Source organism: Budorcas taxicolor, chromosome 11, assembly GCF_023091745.1.
Source record: "Budorcas taxicolor isolate Tak-1 chromosome 11, Takin1.1, whole genome shotgun sequence".
Lineage (NCBI taxonomy): Eukaryota > Metazoa > Chordata > Mammalia > Artiodactyla > Bovidae > Budorcas > Budorcas taxicolor.
In genome coordinates, this window is record NC_068920.1 from 95956234 (window position 1) to 95981428 (window position 25195).

The 25195-nt window shown below is 35.0% G+C and overlaps 2 protein-coding genes across 2 annotated transcripts in view; one reads left to right on the top strand and one right to left on the bottom strand.

Moving 5' to 3' along the window:
- ERLEC1 (endoplasmic reticulum lectin 1) lies at positions 1-23585 on the top strand. Its single transcript, XM_052647503.1, has 14 exons — positions 1-281; positions 5787-5891; positions 7315-7395; positions 7854-7931; positions 8065-8128; positions 8932-8966; positions 10983-11206; positions 11297-11426; positions 16321-16482; positions 17119-17178; positions 19737-19861; positions 21295-21372; positions 21674-21749; positions 22684-23585. The coding sequence occupies exons 1-14, from the start codon at positions 120-122 to the stop codon at positions 22753-22755; spliced, it is 1452 nt and encodes a 483-aa protein (XP_052503463.1). The 5' UTR covers positions 1-119; the 3' UTR covers positions 22756-23585.
- Positions 1-25195, bottom strand: part of ASB3 (ankyrin repeat and SOCS box containing 3) — a 161504-nt gene that overhangs the window by 106480 nt on the left and 29829 nt on the right. The gene's annotated exons all lie outside the window — the stretch shown is intronic.

Sequence of the window (25195 nt, forward strand, 5' to 3'; positions counted from 1 at the left end):
GGTTGGGCCCCGGGCTGCCTGGACGCTTGGTAGTCCCGCCGCCGCCTCCTCCTCCTCCCCCTCCTCTCCTCTGTGGGCCGAGGAGGCTGTGGCGGCGGCTGGAGAACTGGCGGCGGAGGATGGAGGAAGGAGGCGGCGGCGCGCGGAGTCTGGTCCCAGGCGGGCCGGTGTTATTGGTCCTCTGCGGTCTCCTGGAGGCGTCCGGAGGTGGCCGAGCGCTACCCCAGCTCAGCGATGACATACCTTTCCGAGTCAACTGGCCCGGCACCGAGTTCTCTCTGGTCAGTGCCCTTGCGAACCCGGTAGCCATCTCTCTTCTTCCTGGCACTTAAGAGTTCGGCCCCTTCTCTCGGTATTCTGCGCTTTTTTCCCCTAGAACCTCCTCTGCAGGTGCATGCTTCATTCCTAGTCCAAAGCTTCATTAACCCCGCGTTCGTTCATTCATACAGCAAGTGCTTATCAAACACGTTCTGTGGATGTGCCTCCATGCCTACACATTCAGGATCCAGCGGTCACCTGTTCTCCCTTCTAAAGAAATCTGTCTCTCCAGTTTACCAGCACTCCCCTCCGGTGGAAGCAGCTTTTCTAGAACCACGTCAGGCGCATCTGTTTTCTCTCTGGCAAGACACCTGCAGCTCTTCCTCCACCAGCAACCTTGTCTCCTTCAAGGAGTATTACACACACACCCTTCCTACACAATCAGTTGTACTGTGGATATGAGTTCCCTCTCATACTCGTTTTCTCTCTCGTATATGCACAGTATACATATACCGCACAGCTCTTTTACCTTCCAAGTTGTCTCTGAGAAAGGGCTGTTTGGCCAGTGAGATGTTAACGACACTATGCAGAATGTCCTTTACAGTTTTGATGTATCATAACCGTTACTTAAGACTCCAGAACATGAGATTTTTATGGTCAGTTTTCCTACACTGAAAAACGTATTTATAACCTCGAAGTAATGAATATTTGCAGTCCTTCCTTTGGGACGTGGACTTCCGAGAAGTCTTCCTATCCATTGTCGGCCAGTAAAAAATAGGCTCTTGTGATACTTACCGTATGGTAATTCATTTATTTAAAATGGAAATCAGGGAAAATGTAACAGCCCACCTGCCCCTGAAGAGTTTTTTTTTTTTTAATTCTTATTCCAATTATCAGCAGTCGTTCTACTTGGAAGACTATTTTAGTATATTGTTCTGTTACTGTATCACTAAAACATGAATATGTGATAATGTCAGGTCAGCACAGAATGTCCCAGGATAAGGGATGTCGTCATTTCCACAACCCAGATTTCTATTTGCTGGTGTTGGTTTTAGCTAATATTTCACACCTGGTTTGTTTCTCCTTTCTGTTTTCAGTTCTTGCATTCTGATAGTTCAGTGATTCTTAAATTTAAGTACATATTTCTCTGGGAAGCCAATTAGTCTTTGCATTAATGCCAGAAGATGTTTTTAATTAATTTTTATTGAAGTATGGTTGATTTACAACATTGTGTTAGTTTCTGCTGTACAACAAACTGAATCAGTTAACACATATACGCTATATACACATACATATATCCACTCTTTTTTAGATTCTGTTCCACTATAGGTCATTACACAGCATTACGGAGAGTTCCCAGTTCTATACAGTAGGTTTCTTATTCAGAAAATACTAATATATTAAAATATTTATGTAAAAGTTTGTTATAAGTCATCTACAACTTGAGAGATGAGAATATTTTAGCCCAACCTCTGTGATTATTTCTGAAGAGCACACTAGGCATGAACTCTGCAGATGTTTAAAGAATGTGGTCATTAAAATTTTTTACTCTACATCAGTGTGTTTTTTTTTTTAATTAAAAAAGGCATGCTAATATGTGGCCCTAAAAATTTACTGACCTATATGCAGATGACTAAAACTAGCCTTTTTAGAAGTTATTACCAAACCATTCCATTTTCTTTCTGGCACTGTTGTTTGCTGGCTGCAAAAGGTTATGGAAAAGGATCTCAATGTATGGTGGACCAACCTTTCCTATATCTTAATTTTATTTTGAAATTTTGTTTTTAATTATTTTTATTTGACAATAAAGCATAATCTAAGATGAGCTTGCTTGAAAATTTGGGAAGAATTTTTTTCCTTTTTTTTTAAGTTTGAGTTATTTTGGGGAAAACCTAGAGACATTTTCCTATTCCTTAGCAAAAGGCCTATGGCCCTCCCGCAAAAATAAACCTCAAGAACCATTATCATTGATCTGATTTTTTTTAATATTTTCTTAATCTCCAGGCTTCACTTCCCTACTTTGTGTAATTGAAACTACAACCCTCCACACCTGGCACTGTCATTTTGTTTTATAGGCCAGTTGGATGGACATTTATGTGTAACTAAGCAGCTGAATGAACTAGGATAAAGATCCTTTATCTCTCTATCACCTGAAATTGAGAGGGACTGGATTAAAAGATCTCAGGTTTTTTCAATCTTTATAACTCTTCTGTGCTTTATATTCTCTTGCCATTCAGATATATCAAAATGATACATCATCTTTCAGATTTACTTAGAAAAATTATCAAATGCCAAAAATATATACGCTTTTTAATGTTTCCAATAATTAATGATTATGATATTCTTTCTTTACTGGTTTTTAGCAGTCAGTTTTGGTTTCCTTCTGAAACATCATCTCTGTGTCTTTAAAATGTTCAATTATTCATTACTTCACACAGAATTCGTGAACATCTCCAAAGGAAAACCACAAAATAAGTCTAATTTTCTTTCAACTTCTTTTGCTAATACAGAAATGTATTCCCATTTGAAAACAAATGTTACATTTGGGGGAAATGGTGACCATCTCTGTGGTTTGAATCATGTCCTATATGTTAACAAGTTGTGCCATTGAGTTTATTTTACAGATTCTCCAGGATAGCTTGCTTTCTCATCCTCTGTCTTAGTTCCTCCAGACTTGTGTCAAGCATTAGAAATTTCACCCTTGCCAAGATACTTTTCAAGTTCCTTAATCTTGAAGACTACACCCCTCCTTAATTAGTCTCATTATATTAAAATCTGATTTTTATCATATCGCTAATATTGCCTCTTACACTGGAAATACTTAAAGGTGTCAAGTTATATAAAACAAGTTTTTTTAAACACTGTGATTATGTGCATTCAGAATTCATTTTTTTAACTAAAAACCTATTTTACAAAATCAAAAGGAAGCATTTTAGTTGATCAGAAATTTTTCTAAGTTAAAAAATCACAAAAAGTTAACTTTTCTCCTCTAATTTCCATTATTAAAAAGTTGGATAAAATTTGTTAAAAATGTTTGTGATCCCAATAAATTATACACTATTTCAGCAAAGAGTTTTCAGATAGAAGAAATGTTATTTGGTCTGTTCTATTGAAGAGGAAAGTAGCCTTTCCTATGGAGAAGGCGGTGGCAGCCCACTCCAGTACTCTTGCCTGGAGAATCCCAGGGACAGAGGAGCCTGATGGGCTGCCGTCTATGGGGTCGCACAGAGTCGGACATGACTGACGCCACTTAGCAGCAGCAGCAGCCTTTCCTAAACTCATGAAAAACAAATCTTTGCAGCAACAACAAATCTTCAAATAAGAATAGGGATGGTTTCTAGTTCTGTTACCTTTTACCTAAACCTTAAAAACAAGGAATAAATTTCATCATATAGGCATAAAACACAAGATTATAGTTTTAATTACAAAGAAAGAATTGTCTTTCTTTGCTGTGGTTCCAAACAAGCAGTTTCTTTTTCCATTGTTAGTTAGCACTGTTCTGAACGTTTTAGTAAATGAGTCAGTATTGCTTTTTAATCCAGTTCTGAACATTAGATTGCAGGTACTTCACAAATAGAGAGGAATGCATTTAAGTCATATGCTACTGTCCACCTTCACTGCTGCACAGGAATGATTTGACAAAACTTCAGGCCATCTATTGCTAGCTAAATGTGAGTCATTCTTTGCACAACTCACCATCATATATTCTGACCATATCTGAAAAATACCAAAAGATACGAATGTTATGTCTTAACAGCAGTTTGTTGGCTAAACTGAATAAATGTTTCTAAGTATCCCTTTATCATAAATTTGGCTTTGCAGCTCTCACTTTCAAATCTCTTTGATTCCTGTCTTCACTTAAAATATTCTTTTAAATAAGGATCCTTGGTTATAGTCCAGGACACGACTGAAGCAACTTAACATGCAAGCACACACTGTATAGTAATCTAAGAAAATGTTAACCAAATTGATTCAAATATGTTAAAACCAAATTGATTCAAATATGTTAAAACAGTTAAGAGCACACAGAATATGGAACCAGTCTGCTAGGTTTCTTCTCTGGGCTGTGCTGTTTACTCTGTTACCTTGGACAAATTATTTAAGCCCTGGGCTTCAGTTTCCTTTTCAGTGAAATGGGTACAATGCTTGTTTTGAGCATTGATGAGATAATAATGTAAAGGGCTCAAATGGTACTGTCATATAGCTAATACAGACAGTATTTACTGCTGTTTTTTGTTTTGCTTTATTATCTTGGGAAAACATCGCCCTGATTTCTATTTGTGTTTAAGGTTTCAAGTACTTGAAGTTTCAAGTACTACTGGTTTTATTATAGTTAAAGGTTGTTTTGTTAAATTGAGGAAAGAGTAGAGGCCTGTAATAAGGGTGGTTCTTTCATTACTAGGGATTGCCAAATAGTTTAGTGATTTTATCTACTGTCAGAAGAGAAAAAGAGGGAGCTGAATTGCCACAGAATACTGCTCATAGACTTTGAAAACTTCTGCCTGAGTGGTGGTGGTGGTGATTTAGTCGCTAAGTCGTGTCCGACTCTGGCGACCCTGTGGACTGTAGCCCACCAGGCTCCTCTGTCTGTGGAATTCTCCAGGCAAGAATACTGGAGTGGGTTGCCATTTCCTTCTCCATCTGCCTTAGTAATTAGTGACATATTTTCTGTCACAAAGCAGAGATTTATTTTTTGTAAAATAATACCAGTTATAGTAATTGAAATGTTCATTTGAATTGTGTTGGTTCTTTTTGATTTGTGAATTTGGTTTTATACCATAGAACACTTTAACGATAGTCTTATTGATATATACCATGAGTCAGCAAATTACACCTTTAGGCTGGCCCACTCCAAACTTGATTTCTATAAGGTTTTTTGGTTTGTTTTTTTCTCAGAATACATCCATGCTTATTCATTTACCTAATAATGCCTGTCTACTTACTTCCTACAATGGCATATCTGAATAGCTACGATAGAGACCATATGACCCACAAAGCCTAAAATATTTACTATCTGGCCCTTTACAGGAAAAACTTGCTGACCCTTATACATACTAAAAAAGTTAAATTAGCACAGAAGATTCATAGTAATTTATCCGTATGTTACCCAACTATGAAAATTACTGCACTATCTTAGGTTGAGATGTCCCATCAAAAAGAGTTGAGAGTACGTTTGTAAGGTGCTGTAGGCTCTCATGTATAGGTGGTAATAAGTATTCAGTGATGGTGTATCCGTGACCGTTCACTGCCTCTAAATGCTTTTTAATGCATGTTATAACTTCAGTCTGTTGCGTTACTACTTTTTTCCTTTTTTCCTTTATGCTCCAAACTATATTTTTGTTCCTTCTTCTTCTGTTACATTGTAACACCAAGAAAAAATCTGTTGTCTTCATTTTATCATTAAAAAATATGTAGACTTTTTTTCCTGCCTTTGGAAGTTAATATGTTTGAAAATCCTCTGTTGAAATGATAAATTATAGTTTAGTTTAATCAGATAAAATAATGTACATTTTTTGTTCTATTTCTAGCCTACAACTGGAGTTTTGTATAAGGAAGATAATTATGTCATCATGACAACTACACATAAAGAAAAATATAAATGCATTCTTCCCCTAGTGGCAAGTGGGGACGAGGTAAGTTTTTGTAAATACATTGATAATTCCTGTTACCAAACATTTATTTAAAACATTGCAACTGCATACTTTAAAATAAAATTGAGTGACAGGTTTCTCAGTAATGCTGTCTTACCATAAAAATAGTAATCACATTATTCCTGAATTCTTAGATTATGTATATGTGACATTTTTTATAAAGAACTGCTAGTAAATAAATCTGTAGGTACCTTGTACTTTCTCATTACCTTAGCTCTTGCCCGTTTCTTCCTCCTAAAATGCGCTAACTGCCTCTTATCCATCCTTTAAGGCAATGACTTCTTTCAAGATGAAACAGAGGCAGCATGGTAAAATGGAAAGGACACCAGCCTAGGAGCCAGGAGGCTGAGGTATAGGCTATAGTTAGCTGTGGAACCTTGAACAAATTTGAAACTCAATTCCTCCACTCAATAAATTTTTTGAGCTAATTACAGAATATTTTCACAATCTCTAAAATGGCAGTATTAAATTCAGTGAGTGCTTTCTTAAGAAGTTTTGTTCAGATTTAAGATCTGTGAAAGAGAGCTATCTATTTCATTTTATTTTAAACCTTAAGACACAAATATACACATACACAATTATACACATATTTATGGCATTCAAGTCTGAAATGTAAAATTAGAAAACTGAGAAGTATCTTAAAACTTTCCAGTGTATTATGTAAGATTCAACTATTCGAGGCTTTTATAGCTAGAAATTCTCAAGTAGGTGTATAAGAATTGTTCAGGAAACTGATACTCAGAAACTTTTTTCTAAGAGAAGGAAGAATTGAAGATTTTTCTATGGCTCTGTGTTTTATACTTCAATTCTTTTCTTTTAATTGGAGTATAGTTGGTTTACAGTGTTGTGTTAGTTTCAGGTATATAGCAAAGTGAAGCAGTTATACATTACATATATACATTCTTCTTTAGATTCTTTTCCCATGTAGTCCATTACAGGGTATTGAGTAGAGTTCTCTGTGCTATACAGTAGGTCCTTACTATTAACAGTTATCTATTTTATATATAATAGTTTGTATATGTCAATTTTGATCCCCCAGTTTAGCTCCCTCCCCCACCTTTCCCTCTGGTAGCCATAAGTTTGTTTTCTACATCTGTGACTCTCTTTTTGGTTAATAAGTTCATTTGTACCATTTTTTTAGATTCCACATGCAAGCAATACCATATGATAGTTATCTTTCTCTGTGTGACTTCACTCAATATAGAAATCTCTAGGTCCATCCATGTTGCTGCATATATTTCAGTTCTTTTGAAAGAAATGGCATACCATAGGATCTTATTAAATCTTTTGACTTTTTCCCCTTTTATTTCCAAGCATTTGTGATTTGACCAATGAGTTAATAGCTAAACAGCAGAGTTGAAGAAAATTCCCAAATAATGATATTAAACTCTTAATTCTTTCATAGGAAGAAGAAAAAGATTATAAAGGCCCGAATCCAAGAGAGCTGTTGGAGCCCCTATTTAAACAAAGCAGTTGCTCCTACAGAGTATGTATTTTATGTTCACTTGATAATTAGAAAATAAATTTCCAGCAGCCAATAAACCCTTGAAAATGTAAATTCCTGCATAATATTGTATATGCGGCAAACACCCAGTAATATCACTTATCAAATATATCACTTACCAAACTGAATGTTTAAAAAGAAAGTTTCCTTATATACAATTTTAATAAAAAGTGCTCATTGTGTAGAAAATGGTCCCTTGGCTGGATGTTTATTACAGACCCCAGGTGTAGACCTATTTGCTTCACAGAATTTTTACATTTATCTAATTAGTGAAAACAGTGAATAGGCTTCAGAAATTTTATATTTTCTGAGGCATAGTAACAACTTTCATTTAATGAAAGTTTATTCTAAATCTTAGGAGAAATCTACTCAGTTGCTTAAAATATCAAAAAGTAATTCAGTTGAGTTATGTGGCTTTTGTATACATCCATCTCTCTTAGATTGAGTCTTACTGGACTTATGAAGTATGTCATGGAAAACACATTCGGCAGTACCATGAAGAGAAAGAAAGTGGTCAGGTATTTTTTCTTCAAACTATGAAATATGGAACATTATAAAATGAAAACTGTAATAATGAGATTTTTTAAAATTTGTGTTCTTTAAAAATGTATTTGCAAAATACTTAATACATCATTATTTTTTTTAATATAGAAAGTAAATATTCACGAGTACTACCTTGGAAATATGTTGGCTAAGAACCTTCTATCCGAAAAAGGTTTGTTTCTACAGAGTGATTTAGTAATAATGTTAGTATTTGGTTTAAAGTATATATTCAAATTGGAATTTAAAAGATCTTGTGGGAAGGACTTCTCTGATGGTCTAGAGGTTACAGACTCCATGCTTCCAGTGCAGGGGGCACAGGTTCAATCCCTGGTCAGGAAACTTGAGATATCACATGCCACATGGTGCAGCCAGTCGATTAAGAAAAAAAGATCTTGTTGGAATGAATTGTAAAACACTTAAATAAATTTCAAAGAATACCTTAGAAAACTTTTTCAAAGAGATCTTTTCATTATTTTTTGCTTTAACAAACATTGTTGCTTTTTTTCTACCTATTAATAAATTTTTAAGTCTGGTGACATATACATGTCATTGTTATATTTATATAGTGTTAGCTTTTGCTTGGTTTAAACAAAGTCTTTATATATGGAAATAGACATGTAGATATATCCCTCAAATTATGAAATGTTTTTATTAATCTCTATTATTCAAATTGGCCAACTCTTTTAAGAGTAAACCTTTCACTGAGATAAAAACATTTTAGAAGAAAACTTGTGACCAGTTTTTATGCCTCAAGTAGACTATTTCCTAGATAAAGATAAAATAATTAAATGACTATTCTTTCAAAAGAAACCATTTCAAGAAAATTAGCTTAAACTGGTAAGATAAAAATTATGTGTATGCTTTGAGTCTTCTTTAGAAAGAAGTTTAAGGTTACAAATTGAAAACTTAGTCATTTTATGTCTTGTATATAAGTCACCACTCGTTATTTATACTTACTTTTGTATTAATCCACAGAACAAGAAGCAGAAGAAGAGGAAAAATCAAAAGAGGCAAGTGATAATTGGTGATTTTTTACTCTGAACAGCTAAACACACATTTATGTAACTTAATTGACAGAATATAGCCAGGTGTTCTTTAACTGTCTATCAAATACCTCAAAGGATTTGGTCAAAGAAAATTTGCAATCTGTTAGGTTTTTCTGCAAAAGTTATCCTATATTGTTCTTATTTACTTTTAAGATTATACAAAAATAAATGAATTTATCAAAGATGTGTCTGGGAAAGTTTCTGTAATAGCATTATATCACTTCTGTGCTTAGCGGTGGTTCTTCCCCTCTATTTAACATTGCAAACAATTACAATAGGAGCTTTTACATTTTTTTTTTCTTTTGTTTGAACCCTGTCTCTTGTGGGTAAAACAGATAAACTGTATATGTAAATAACAAGCTACAAGACTCCAAGCTTCTTAAAAGCAGGGACTGTCTTTTATCTCTTTACTCTGCAGTGCAAAGTAGAATGCTAGATATAATATAGGCCTTTCATGAATGTTTATTGAATCTGAATGCATAATTGATGACTGAAAAGTAGGATTGTTTAAAAAACAACAATTCCTTAGGGTGACTAATTAAAATTTTAAGTGCCCTTGTGGTTTAAGGAATGACTTCTGAATCCTTAAAATTTCCATAAAGTTAAATAACTTACTGTTGGAGAATATTCCTACAAATGGTTTCATATCGTAATGATACTTCTATTAGAAGTAAAGTAAAATGGCGAAAAGTCTTACAAATTACTTAAAAGGGGTACCTGTAATTTAAAAAGGTGGCTTTGGAGAAATTGATTAGCTCTGCATAGACACACATAGCATTGCTATTTTAAAAGGTTTTAATTTTACAGACCACCTTTGAGATAAAATATTTATCTCAAAATATTTTGGCTCTGGAGGGTAGCAAGATGGAATTCAAAGTGTGAAATGATAAAGGAAGAGGAAGAAAAGGGTAAGGGAAGAAAACTCACATTTTTGAGCCCCAGTAGAGTAATGCTCAATTCTCCCTATAGCCTTTGGTTATGTATTATTATTCTGGTTTTACAAATGACAAGAACTGAAATTGGGTCAAAGTCGTAAGGCTGGTGAATTCAGAGCTGAGATTTGAACCCAGGATTTTCTAATTCCAGACATTAGCATGAAAACAACATACAAGAAACCTCAAAATATTTTTCTCTAGAATCTTTTATTTATTGCCTGTTTTAGATATAGCACTGACAGGGTACCAAAGTGATACAAGAGAAGCTCCCTGCCTCCAAAGAGCTTGCTTGGAGATATTATTAACAACATCTTTTTAAAGCCCGTCCATGTAATTTTTCTTGTGTTTGTTGATAAAAGTGTGGGAGCTAACTCCTTAGTAATCCTTGTCTTCTGAGGTGATCTCCTTTATTCTCCCATTCCGTAAAAATGTCTTCATTTGTCTTTTGTTGGTCTTGAATAGATTTACTTAAGAGTTTATATGCTGAGAAGGGTGTCTGTCAATAACAGGAAAGAAGAATAACCAGATTGATGAATCAGTGTAATATTTAGATTTCTGTTTTAGAAGATAGTATTAACTGTGTGGCCCCACTTTTTGACAAATCAAACTTCAGACTTATACTAGAATCTGAATTCTAACACAGGCATCCACTGAGGGTTTAGTGAAGAAAGCTTTGACCAGCCCAGTATAGGAAGTTTCTGTATTTTATCCTGGTCTCTTTCTTTATAACTATTGAAGATAATTCATATTAATTATGTCTTTGTAATCCTTTATATAAATGTACAACTTAATTTTAGCACCAAGTAAAAATTTCCTTTTATGCTGTATTAAATTAGCTCTGAAAATATGTATATATTCAAGTAAGAATATGAACCAAAAGAGCATTAGGAGAGCTTATAGAAAATACAGAAGTGTTACCATTATATTAAATAAATGTTAGTTTATAAATAAAATGTAGTGTTCTTCCTTTCAGAATAAGTGCTTCTCCCATCCTCACCCCACCTCTATTTCTAATGAAAAGTCTGTCTTATACTCTTTTTTTAAGATTCCCACTAAAAATATCGAAGGTCAGATGACACCCTACTATCCAGTGGGAATGGGAAATGGTACACCTTGTAGTTTGAAACAGAACCGGCCCAGATCAAGTACTGTGATGTACATATGTCATCCTGAATCTAAGCATGAAATTCTTTCAGTAGCTGAAGTTACAACTTGTGAATATGAAGTTGTCATTTTGACACCACTCTTGTGCAATCATCCTAAATATAGGTAGGATGTGGATTTAATATTTTAAACATGAAATGCACACGATTTAAAATGTTGTATGCTTAGCTTTAACACTTTGTTCTCACTGAACAGATTCAGAGCATCTCCTGTGAATGACATATTTTGCCAGTCACTACCAGGATCGCCGTTTAAACCCCTCACCCTGAGACAGTTGGAACAACAGGAAGAAATACTAAGGGTACCTTTTAGGAGAAACAAAGAGGTGTGAGAATTATCTAACAGTATTTTCTCAGTGCTTCCATTTCCAAAAATCATAACATATATCAGTATTTTAATGATTTCTGTGGTACGGTAATAGTAATTTATTTTCCTGACTCAAAATTGTCAATTCCAATTCTTTTGATTTTAATTTTCCTTATTCTAGTACTTCCCAGAAACTGTTTTAGCATTTTCTTACACTCATGATTCCATAATATTTTAAAGTTTGGCATCCTGTTCATTTCAGTTAAATTTTTCAGCTAGTTAACTGAACTTCCCAGCTAAGCCTCTTGAAAAAATAGACTACAGCCCATCTCCTAATACTTTATTTATTCTTCAACTCACTGCTATTTATTATCAAACCATCATTCTGTCATTCTCCTTAAATGGTTCTTACTAAGATCAACAACTGTCTTTGGTTCTAAATTTGCTAGACATGTACATAACTTGATCTTAGCTGAACATTTGAAGCTTGAACTTTTTCTCTTTTCTTTGCTTCAGGTCATTATCTTACTGGTTCTCTTCTCCTGTGTACTAGCTCTTTCTCTAATTCCTGCTTCTTAAAATGTTACAGTTCCCTTGGTTCTGTTCACAGGTCCTTTCTCTCCTTTTTGTACATTGTCTCCTTAAGTAAGCTCATCCACGACCATTCTTTCAACTCACATTTTCATGCCTGTGTATTATAAATATACATCTACAACCCTGACCTTTTCTCCTGAACTCAAATCACAATCACAATTATTAACATGTATTGAATCTTTACTGAAGAAGGGAGTGGCTACCCACTCCAGTATTCTTGCCTGGGAAATCACATGGACAGACAAGCCTGGTGGGCTACAGTACATGGGGTCTCAAAAGAGTCAGACTTAGCAACTAAACAACAATTGAGTCCTTACAGCTATTATCTAATCCTTACAACAGCATATAAGATATATTATTGCCCACCTTAACAGGTTAGGGAACTAAGGTCCAGAGGGGAAGTGACAAGTGATGGGTTAGAGATTACAATCAAAGTAGTCTGATTCTAGAATCTGTCCCTCTTAACCACTTGTCTCTACTGCTTCTCCCTTTTGATACGCCATCTTCCCTTTTCATCTGCCTATTGGACATATATGGGGCTTCCCTGGTGGCTCAGAGATTAAAGCGTCTGTCTCCAATGCGGGAGACCCAGGTTCCATCCCTGGATCGAGAAGATCCCCTGGAGAAGGAAATGGCAACCCACTCCAGTACTCTTGCCTGGAGAATCCCATGGACGGAGAAGCCTGGTAGACTACAATCCATGGGGTTACAAAGAGTCGGACACGACTGAGCGACTTCACTTTCTTTTCTATTGGACACATATACATTTTCAGTTATCTCAGACTTATCTTTTTTTTCCTCTTTCACAGTGACACTTTTCTTGTCTTTGCCATTCCTTTTAAAGCTGTGTGCTCTACCCAGTTGTCCAAGTCAGAAACCTGAGTCATTCTGCTTGTCTCTCAATGCCGTCAATGTTATCCTCTGACTGCTCTTCAAACCTGTCTTTAGTTCAGAACCTCATCATTTCTTAAGACCTAAAACCAATGTCACACATCTTCCTTCTAATCCTTCCCAAACAGCTGATAAAATGTTCTGTCTGAAATGAATATTTGATAATTTATTTAACTGTTTGGTATTTAACGTGATCTATAAGTCCATCCTAAAGGAGATCAGTCCTGGGTGTTCACTGTAAAGACTGATGTTGAAGTTGAAACACCAGTACTTTGGCCACCTAATGCAAAGAGGTGACTTATTTGAGAAGACCCTGATGCTGGGAAAGATTGAGGGTAGGAGGAGAAGGGGACGACAGAGGATGAGATGGTTGGATGGCGTCACCGACTCAATGGACAAGGGTTTGGGTAGACTCCGACAGTTGGTGATGGATAGGGAGGCCTGGCATGCTGCAATTCATGGGGTCGCAGAGTTGGACACGGCTGAGTGACTGAACTGATACCTCAAGATGAAATTGTTGTTCATACAATCATTTTATCAAAGAATAATAGAAGACCATTCATGATATGGCTTCAGCCTCATCTCTCATTTCCATTCCTTTGATGCCAGCTATTTTGAACAACTTAAGCATTTCCTAAAAGTACCACATTCTTTCCAACCTCCTTGACTGTGGATATACTGTTTTCCCTCTTCTGTTGTCTTCTCCCCTCCCTCCCTACACCTGATGAACTAATAGAAATTTGTCAGGGGTAAGCTTGAAGATCTGCTTTCAGTGTCACTTTGTTTGCAAATGAGCCAGGATTTCTAATGGATTACCTGCATATGAGATCAATGTTTCCTCTTCTGTGAGCTTGTATTTTATTCAGCCCTCTGGTATAGCACTTACATGGTTAAAATCGGTTGTTTTTCCTATGGTTCTTCATTAAAAGGGAGGGAAGATTTTTAAAATTTTCATTACTTGGAGTTTCCAGCTTCTTGTGTGATACCTAGTATGCTGTTAATATTTAACAGTAGGTTAATTATAACTACAAGGCCTTTATCGCCCCTTCCTCTTGAATACTTATTGTGAAAATATTACCAGACTCTTTGTGGATGTTATGAACCCTCCCATTATGATAAGGAGGAAACATTGTCTTAACCGTAATCTGCATTTGATTTGAAGTGCTGTATTGAAAGATTGGAAATGGAATTATTTTCTCATCTTCTTGATAATGATTTCAGTACTAACAAGTACTTAAAAGTCAGCCCCATCAAAATTCTTCACAAACCCAACTTTAATTATTCTTCAAGGAAGAAATGCAGTTTATTTTTCTTTTATGTGTTAAATCTGCAAATTGAAAAAAAATTTTTTTAAGCTATAGATGATAGCTATAATGCTTTCAAAATACCTAGCATCTTGATAGTACATGGTGATGTAATACTGTGAGTAATTACTTAGAACTAGTCATCTTTATCTCAGAATAATTTTTTTAGAAATTCAATTTATTACACATAACTTTTTATTTTAATATTTGGCATATGGTTTGCCTTTCAAGTTTGAACTAAGCTTTACCATAAAGAATTTTTTTTAAACAAAATATATATTTGGCTCTCCGATTGTTGTATCCAATTCTTTCCGACCCCTTGGCTATACCTGCCAGGCTCCTCTGTCCGTGGGATTTCCCAGGCAAGAATACTGGAGTGGGTTGCCATTTCCTTCTCAGGGGAATCTTCCCAATCCAGGGATCGAACCCACCTCTCCTGCATTGGCAAGCAGATTCGTTACCACTGAGCCACAGGGGAAGCCCTACGTTATTATACCACATTAATTTGGAAATTACTGGATTTATTAAGAATCTATTTTCTAAATTTCCAAACCCTGATTCAAAAACTACTATCATCTTGCTTTTATTGGGGTAATTTTCCTTAAAATGGAAGTAGATGTTCTATCCAAAAGAAACAATAATAAACGGTCATGTTTCTTTTTACCTCTTCCCCTTTTCTCAGCTACAGGTTTCACTGTGCAGTATTCTTCACTGACCTTGCTATAGGTCTCATGTATTCTAAGTAATTGTTTTACTCTATTAGACCTTATCATCTTATGAGTAGTAACTATGTCTCCTTCATTTTTAATACTCAGTATTTAAAATAGTGCCAAGAGCATAGTATAGGCTCTGGATGTAGAAAGAGCCTACATTCTATAAATGTAGAAAGAGCCATGTAAAAGTCAAGGTTTTTTTAAAAAAAAAAATGAGAAGGCATCTTGGCAGTCTTTGTTCTTAACACTGAAGAAGAGAGAGGATAAGGCATTGGTTTCCAACATAACCATCCAGTGACTCCTGTTATATAAGATGAAAACAAGAAAAGAACCAAAACTGGCCAGTGGCAACTGCATACATTTTACTGTTCAGTTTCTTTATTGTTATTTTATCCAGTTCATTGGTACACTTATTCCCTCAGTTGTGGTCTAGATTCATTTCCTCTCTGCTCACTGTCAGTACCCAGATAACGTCCAGATTCCAAATCATTGATTTCTTTCATAACTGTCCTCTTCTCTCCACCCCACTTGTCACTCCCTTAGGTTTGAGTCTCTTCATCTCTGGCCTGGGTTACTGAGCTCCTAACTTGACTCTCCACCTCCAGATTTGTTACTATCCCTTCATCCCTGTGACTGCTAAAGTAATTACTTAAAACTCTGATCATACCATATCTTTGCCTAAAACCTAAAAGTTAATGTTCAGACTTAGCATTACATAGTTTTCCACCGTGTGTTGCCTGCTTCTGTCTTTGGTTTTAACTGTCATACCATACCACACATCTTTGCTCTTACCTCTTTCTCAGGTTCATGTGCACTTACCCACAACACATAGCAGATTTTCACATAAGTCACAAATTATTAATGTTCCATGAATTAAGCAAGGGTTTTCTCTTTGTGGAGTCTTTCTGTTTCAGGTCTTCATCAGTCTGTTTGAATCACCCATACCTCTGTGAATCTGCTATTCCCTGCACCCTTCCTTTATTACACTGCAGTTTGCTCCAGGGCAGCAACCAGGTCCTGCTACATTTGAATAATTACAGCTAACATTCATATTCGTTCCCACTTAGCCCTTTATTAGCCTGCTTGTTATCCTTTCTTTATAGATAGTAACCACATTTTTTTAAACTAAATATAAAATCTAACAGATAGTGAAGTACTTAATAAGAATAATGAGACAAAACATACGGAGTAGAAATTATCTCTGTATTGTTAAGAATGGTCACCATACCCCTAACTGGTAGATGGAACTAACAATTGACTAGAGCTTTCTCTACTCTATTAAGTGTTGCAAAATTCATTTTCTTAAAGCACATTAAAAATGAGTAGGCAACTTTTATTTTCCAAATTTTGCAAAGTTAAAAAATAATAATTTAAGTCATATTGAAGCCTATAAATATGTGTTTAATTTTAGGAAGATTTGCAATCAACTAAGGAAGAGAGATTCCCAGCAATCCACAAACCCATTGCTGTTGGTTCTCAGCCAATGCTCACTGTTGGAACAACCCACATATCCAAATTGACAGATGACCAACTCATAAAAGAGTTCCTTAGTGGTTCCTATTGCTTTCACGGGGTGAGAAATAAACCTTCAGTTTAAGTATTTATCTTCCAGCTTTCACTTTGTATGTTATTTATCAAGAGACATTAGCAGCACTGAAGAAGATTTTTTGTCTATAGAGAAATGGCAGGATACTGGAAGCTTTCCAACAGACATTTCTCTACATCTCACTTAAGGCATAGTCATTATAATTTCTCTGTATTCACAGGCTAAAACTTGACCTTTACCTGATAAAATATATATATAAGAATTGCTTATTTAAATAAGTAATTCATGTGTGATTCTGGCTAACTGCTAGAATGGGCACCAATGATTGTATAGCCTGTATTTTGGTTATGAGCCTACATTAGCGCATTTAAAACTTGAGCTAATATCTGCAAAGGTGGAATTTTGCCTCTGACTCAACAGCTTCAGTTGAAAATAGGGTTATAAGTAGAATTTTCATTTTACTTTATTTTACCAAGAAAGTTATTCTCTGTATGTCCATTTTTTAAGTTTATTAATAATTTTTAATTGTGATTTTCAACCATATTATTGCTAGTACAATTTTTTTAATTACATATATGTCCATTACTATCATGTGGCAATATTGAGACAAACCCTGGTACCCCTTTCTCTGTACTGAAACTTGATCTGTTTCCTTTCCTGTAGGGTGTTGGTTGGTGGAAATATGAATTCTGCTATGGCAAACATGTACATCAATACCATGAGGTATGGCACAGCATTTATATCATTCTATCACTAAATGGTTTAAAGTTTCAAACATCTTTTGTGGAAAAATAGAGGAGTGGGGTTGGTGTTACTTTTAAATATGACATGATTTTAATATGGAAATATTCAACAAAACATCTCTAAATTCTGGGAAATGGAAAGCTTATTGTTAGGTAAGACTACATCAGTCATCTTAAAGTAACTTTGTTTATTAACTACTCAGATTCTTGCATTACTGTCAGTCTGGAAGAATAATACACTACTATGACTAACCTCTTCAGTTTTGGCTAAGAAATTAGTCATTTTATAACTCATATTTAGGAACATGAACGGTAAGATAGAATGTTGTCACTAGTGTCAGTAAAATAGGATAAATACAGTAAGTTTCTCAGCTGAAAGAAGGTACCATAAGGTCCAAGTTTAAGTTTTAAGATTAAATGCTCTTTATGCTTTCATTTATACTGTCATAAATCAGCATTCTCTCACACTTGAATCTCACACCTTAAAGCTGCTTCAGTTCTGAAGTTCAAGCCCAAATAGTTTTATTTGTACTTCGTTTAGTAAGGTAAACTACTAGACCCTGAAGACAAACATTAATATTAATAAATATTGATTTGGTTGTTTTAAAAGGCTCTTTATTCCCCAAAATAAATAACAACTGGTAATTAGAAATACCGTATTTGCCCTCCTGAGATGTTTTGAGCTGATCTTAAATTTCATGATGGATCATATCAGGAAAGATCAACTCACTTTCCACATTTAAATCATTCTGAAAAAATGTATGTGGCATCTGTAAACTAGGACTTTTTTTTTCTTCCATTAAACCTGAGCTGTCCCATTTCATCATGCTTTCCTCTTATTCTTGCTGCTTTGTTGATGTTTTATGTATTTTTTAATAACATTTATTAATACAAAAAAGATAAAGTACCATCTAAGTACAGTCCAGATAATACCCACTGGTTGTTTTTTTTTTTTTTTTTTAATTAAAGGAATATGTGCCAGAAATATAGAATGGAATGAAGTAAAATTCTCCTCCACTATTGTCCCATTTTTCAAAAGTAACATTTTCTTAGTTAACAACCAAAAGGGAAAAAAATAATGCATATACATAAATTTTGATGTAACCTTTTTATTTATACAGACAGGATATACTGAATGCACTTGTTCTTTTCACCTGGTATCTTGGAGGTCTTTCCATGTCAGCAACAACTGATTTCATTTTTTTCAGCAGGTACACAAAATTATGCCTATACACGCAGTGTATTAATTAGATCTCTACTGATGATCTTTGAGTTGTTTCCAGTTTCTGCTGTGATAGCATCTTAGTGAACATTTTTATTTTAAATAGTTGCGTTTGTAAACTTTTGCAAGTACGTTCATAGTACACACATCTAGAAATGTACTTGGTGGGTCAAAATATATGCATACTGAACAGTTGCCTCCAAAGGTTGGATCGTTTACATTTCCATTAATAATGAGTGTTTTCCTATACACTTGCCAACACTAGGTTTTATCAAACTTACCTTAGCTAAGGTAGTATAACCTAGAACTTTTCGAGGAACTCTGGTAGGAACTTTGGGGTATACAAAAATAATAGTAGCTAACAAACATAGTACTCACTGTATACCAGGCACTATTCTAAGTACTTTACACATAACATATTAACTCATGTAATGCTCATAAGAGATGAGTGTTGTTATTCTAAGATAAGGAAACTGAAGCAAAGATTTAGTAACTTGCCTAAAATCACATAGGTAGTAAATGGTGAAACCAGAATTCAAACCCAGACAATGTCTATAGCCACCCTTTTATTAAACAGTTTACTATGCCAGGCTAATACCTGTCTGTCTAGGAATTTGCGGTGTGGTTGCTAAAAGAATGTTTAATGGCTCTGTCTCTTCCACTAGGCAGTAAGCTCCACTATACAGTGGCTATGTGTTTTTGCCTCTGTAAGGGTTTTTAATTCTACTCATCAGATGTATACTAGTACCCAACATGGTCCTTGGCATAAAATACAAAGAAAAACAGGAAGACAGGAAAGAAAGAAAAATGAGAAAGAAGGAAGAAGTCCATGTAAAGGGCAGTATAGGGTGCATCATGTCAAATGAATAATATGGAAACTTGTATATAACGAGTAAGAGAGAGAGGCCAGAGATTTAAGTAGGAATCATAGTAGTATGTAGTTATAGTTTCTAGGTATGAGAGAGTAAACTCTAGTTGATGGGTGAGATGCTGGCAATAGACCAATAGAAGAGTGAAGCCAAGACCATCTCCAGGAAAGTGACAGGACTGATGAATGTAGAGTGAAGGGCAACAGAGTCAAAAATAACTACATCTGGACCTACTGACTAGAAAGTGCCAGTTTCATAATTCAGAGAACAAGAAATAAACAATAATGAGCTCAAATTTCTCCCCATCAAGTTTGACTAACATTATTACATCTAAACATAGATATCCAGTGTGCAGTTGAAGATAAGTTCTATAGCTTATAGCCCATCAGCATAAATGTCACCTTGATGTCAAACATTCATTGTCAGAAATATTTTTTCATATATTAGGACAAGGATAGTGGGAAAACCTCTGTGGTTGTGGGAACATGGAACCAAGAAGAACATATTGAATGGGCTAAGAAGAATACCGCTAGAGCCTATCACCTTCAAGATGATGGTACCCAGACAGTCAGGTAAATACTAACTTTATTCGTCTCTGGATCTTAGAATATTTAAAACTCAGAATATTGGAAAATGTTAATTTAAAATAAAATCTTTTTGTTTGTTTTTTTTTCTGGGACATTTTTTAGGTTAGTTTTTTTTAAAGAGGAAGCAACACAGTGTAATAGTTAAAGAGGAGTTTCTGAAGTCAGATACCTTGGATTCAAACACTGGTGACTCACCTACTACCCTGGTCAAATTACATAGTCTTTGCAAGCCTCACTTTTCATGTCTAGTAGTATTTGCCTCAGATAATTGTTATAACATTTAAATGAGGTAATTGGTGTAAAGTGTAGTGCCTGGCAATTGCATGCAATGAACTTTGACTACTTCCTTTGACAGTGTTGGTGTTAGTAACACTGCTGCAATTCCAGGTATTAGGTCTAACCCTGTTATAAAGCATTTTACCCCTTCATGTATAATCTTTACCTCTTTAAGTTACTTAATTCTCTTTAAATGTACTCTAGCATTCTCCTTTGTTATTTAACCGTTGCACAGTAGTGGTTGAAAATAGTTAAACAATGTCGTTTTGAAAAACTACTTCAACATTTCTTTGGGCTATTAGGTATATCTTGTTATAGCAGAAGGAAATTAATCTCTTCTTACCCAAGAATAACTAAGCTTTAGCTTTTCTTATAGTCCATTACCCAGTGATATTAAATCATTCATTCTTTTTCCTTCTCAGATGTTAACTTTGTCCTTCCTAGCACAGATGGTATTGAGAGATCTGTTTTTAGAATGTACTGACTTCTTGGACTGACCAAAATCAAAATTAGCAAAGTTAAGAGATAGGCATTTAAGTGTTAATATACTAAACAGACCAATTTTTTAAATGTTTATATTTTTCAAGTGAAAGTAGCTCATGGTATCATGTGCAACAAGTATTGAAGCACACAAGTATGAGGCTAACAAAATTAAACTTTTGTTTAGTTCCTGCTCTTTGGAATTTATAGCTTAGCATAGGCTTTACCTTCTTACTCCTGCATTACATTATTTTAAGGAGTGCAGCTAAATGGAGGGTAGGAAGAAGGGAAAACTGACAGAGCAAACAATATTCAGGGTAGGGGAAAAGAAGAGCTGGGGAAGCGCTTAACTTTAAAAGAAAACTTTTTAAAAAGCAGTTTAACCTTAATTATTTGTATACAAGTAAATAATATGCAAGTTATTAATAAGATCATTCTTATTAATTAAACCACTAAGAAATATCTCAATTTGATATTCTATAGAACCTGAAAGACTTTCTCTGTGACATAACCTTAAAATATGTATTTTTAAGGAATATAGGTAGATTTTTTTACTTAATGCAAAATTGAGCCCTCTAACCATCTTCTCACCCTACCCATTAAAGTTACTCTGAATGAATGAAGTTCTAGTTTAATAAAACTTGTTTGTTTTTCTGACTCAGGATGGTGTCACATTTTTATGGAAATGGAGATATTTGTGATATTACTGACAAACCAAGACAGGTGACTGTAAAACTAAAGTAAGTTTTAGTTTTCATGCTTTATGCCTTTCTCTTTAATTTGCTTCCTATGGGCAAAAGTTTATATAAGATATAATTATAGATAATTATATTTATTTATAATACAATTTTTCACAAAATAGTTTTATTGGAAGATAGTAAAATCATAATTGTAATTGTTATTATTTTAATAGTTATTGTCGAATTAGGCTATTTCAATTATTAATTGTACAGAACTACTTACAAGATATTTTTATCCTTGAAAAGAAAGAAAATAATTTTGTGTGGTTTGGGCAATAGCTTAAAGTACTCTCTGTTTTAGGTGTAAAGAATCAGATTCTCCTCATGCTGTCACTGTATATATGCTAGAGCCTCACTCTTGTCAGTATATCCTTGGGGTAAGTGGAAAACTAATACTCAGGAATTCAGTTTGGGGCCACATTTAATGTTTAGCATTAAGTCTAGAAAGGATGTTCAGTAGTCTCCAGAATTTAATATAGCCCTCATATCACCTCTGTAAAAATTGAAATCTTTTTTATTGAGGTATAATTTATAAAATTTTTTAAAATGCCAAGTTCCTAAGTGTTGAGTCTGAGTTTTGGAAAAATTTTGCCCGTCATCTATTTCTGGGACTCTGATTAAAACATGCTTATTTCAAGTTGTCCCCAAATCTTCTTTTATCTTATTCTTACCTTTTTCTTGTGTCAATTTGGGCCACATCTTTTCTGTTGAATTATCTTCAAGTTCATTGATTCTTTCCTCTGCTGTGTCCTGTCCACCTCTGAATGAATTTATCTCTGCTATATTTTTCATTTCTAACATTGCTCTTCAGTTTTTTTTTTATCGTTTTATTTTTTCTGTTAAAATCCCCCATCTATTCACACATGTTGTCTATGTTTTCCACTTATTTCCTCTAATTTCCTCCATTATATTTATTATCATTATCTTAAATTTGATAATTTTAACACCTGGCCCATCTTTGGCCATTTTTCTTTACCCTTTTCTTGAATGGTGCAACTGATTATTTTGCCATATTATTCTACATTTTGTTATGTAAGACCTAGCTATGTATTTCTCTCTTTTTCTTGCCCTTTACTCCTTTTCTTTCTTATATCTTTTACTTAAAGATAAAAATACTTACTTACCTATCTAGCATTTTATATGGATGACTAAAAATTGTTTTCTAAAAAATTCACTTTGTAGAAATAACATTGGATGACTTATCCAAAGGACTCATATAAATTTACCAAATTTATATGTATTCATTCAGCAGAATACTGAATAAAGTATTCAGCTTAGCAACTTTAAAATGGTTTTATTATCGTTCTTTAGGTTGAATCTCCAGTGATCTGTAAAATCTTAGATACAGCAGATGAAAATGGACTGCTTTCTCTCCCCAACTAAAGGATAGGAAAGTTCAGGGGAAAAAAACCATTGGAAGTCACGATGATTATCTGACCATTGTCCTGTTACAGAGCTCTCAGTCACTGGACCTCATATAAAGGATTGTATAAAAGGACTCTAAACCACTTTGTGAATATATATGTGTATATAAGAAGTTATTGATAAACTTCTAAGGCAGATATTTGTCTCACCTTTTTCATTTTTGTTGTGTCTTAGGAACTGATTGTGTGTCTTTCTTTGCTTGGATGATGTGATTCCAAAATAAATCTTGTCCAAGCAATTTAGAGTTCATCCTAATGAAATGTCATATAATTGTTGTACCTATTGAAAGTTTTTAAATAATAGATTTATTATGTAAATTATATATAGCTAGTAGATAATGAAGAAAGAAATTGATAGGTTGTTTAAATGAGAGACTGTTAAATATGTAAATTCTAGTGCCTGAAATCTTTTCAGCAAATTTTTATTTAGCAACTGCTCTCTGCCAGGTATTAAACCAGAAACTGGGCACACTGTGAAGCCTCATGTGTAAATTTTCTTTTCCTCCATTAACTTCAAGAGACTCTTATTGCCATAGGTTGCTTCTCTTTCAGAACTTTTATCTGTTTCTATCTATATCATATCTCCTTGACATGAGTGTGTTTTCCCCCAAAATATGTACCTGGTATAGACAGTAAATCATTCTTACCTTTTGATTTAGAATGATTAATCTTAACAAAGCACACTGTGCTGGCTGTCCTTTGTACTTGCCTACTGTATACTACAGATTTTAGTTCTGGACAACTTTACATCACAGTATCTATTTTAAAGTGAATAAACTGTCCACAAGCCGTGTTGTCATGCAGTCAATGGCAGGTTATTCAGTTTCTTTATTTTCTCCATTACTCTGCTTCACACATCATCCTGTTGTATTTTGGGCATACATGTCTAAATAAGGACAGAAAAGCAGACATAAAATTTTTTACTTTTCTTCCTTTTCAGCAGTCTGGTCAAAGATAGTTTGAGAAAAGGTGAATACAGTTGATTATTGGAAGGCTTTCTGTACGTTTTAGTAGTAGGAAGCAGCATACATCGTAATAGCATGTACTTTGAATCCTTAGGCCCAGATACTCTCTTTGACTTACTAACTGTGTGATCCTGGACAGAGCAGTTAACCATTTCCAGCCTCGCTTCCTCTTTTGTAGAGAGACTGCTTATTACTTGATAAGGTGGTTGTATCAGTGTATTAAATTTCTCTATTTTTAAAAAGCCTAGCCCCAGTACTTAACACCAGGTTCCCAATAAGTATTAGTTTATTTTCCTAATACTTCCCCTGTCTCCTATTTCCTCTTGCTACCTCGATTGTGCAGCCATTCTTCCATGTAAGTGGGCTGAATTCCTAATAGGAAGGAAAACAGGCTCACCTACAATATGCCTAATGGACTTTGAGAAGTCTTTCTCAAAGTGGAATCTCTATTAACCGAAGTGAAAGCTGCTTAGTTTTGTCCAACTCTTTGCGACCCCATGGACTATATACAGTCCATGGAATTCTCCAGACCAGAACACTGGAGTGGGTAGCCATTCCCTTCTCTGTGGGATCTTCCCAACTCAGGGGTTGAACCCAGGTCTCCCACATTGCAGGCAGATTCTTTACCAGGTGAGCCACAGGGAAGTCCAATCTCTATTAAGGTGGGTGCTAAATCAGATTCTTTATGCCAGAGCCTAATTATATGCATTTTGAATGTTTCTGAGTGGTACTCTTTATTTTCAATAATTTCTCCTCTGCTTGAGGATTACTGACTTAGGCACTTAAAACAACTTCACACATCCTAGACTTCCTGATTAGGGTGTCTGGAAAATCACTAGCACCTCATCTTTACAGGAAGGTTGAATAATAATAATACCCAAGTAAGACGGTAGGTGTTGCAAGAGGGCATCAGAGGGCAGACACACTGACAACATAATCACAGAAAACTAGTCAATCTAATCAAACGGACCACAGCCTTGTCTAACTCAGTGAAACTAAGGCATGCCGTGTGGGGCCACCCAAGATCAGCGGGTCACGGTGGAGAGATCTGACAGAATGTGGTCCACTGGAGAAGGGAATGGCAAACCACTTGAGTATTCTTGCCTTGAGAACCTCATGAACAGTATGAAAAGGCAAAATGATAGGATACTGAAACAGGAACTCCCCAGGTCAGTAGGTGCCCAATACGCTACTGGAGATCAGTGGAGAAATAACTCCAGAAAGAATGAAGGGATGGAGCCAAAGCAAAAACAATACCCAGCTATAGATGTGACTGGTGATAGAAGCAAGGTCCGATGCTGTAAAGAGCAATATTGCATAGGAACCTGGAATGTCAGATCCATGAATCAAGGCAAATTGGAAGTGGTCAAACAGGAGATGGCAAGGGTAAACGTTGACATTCTAGGAATCAGCGAACTAAAACGGACTGGAATG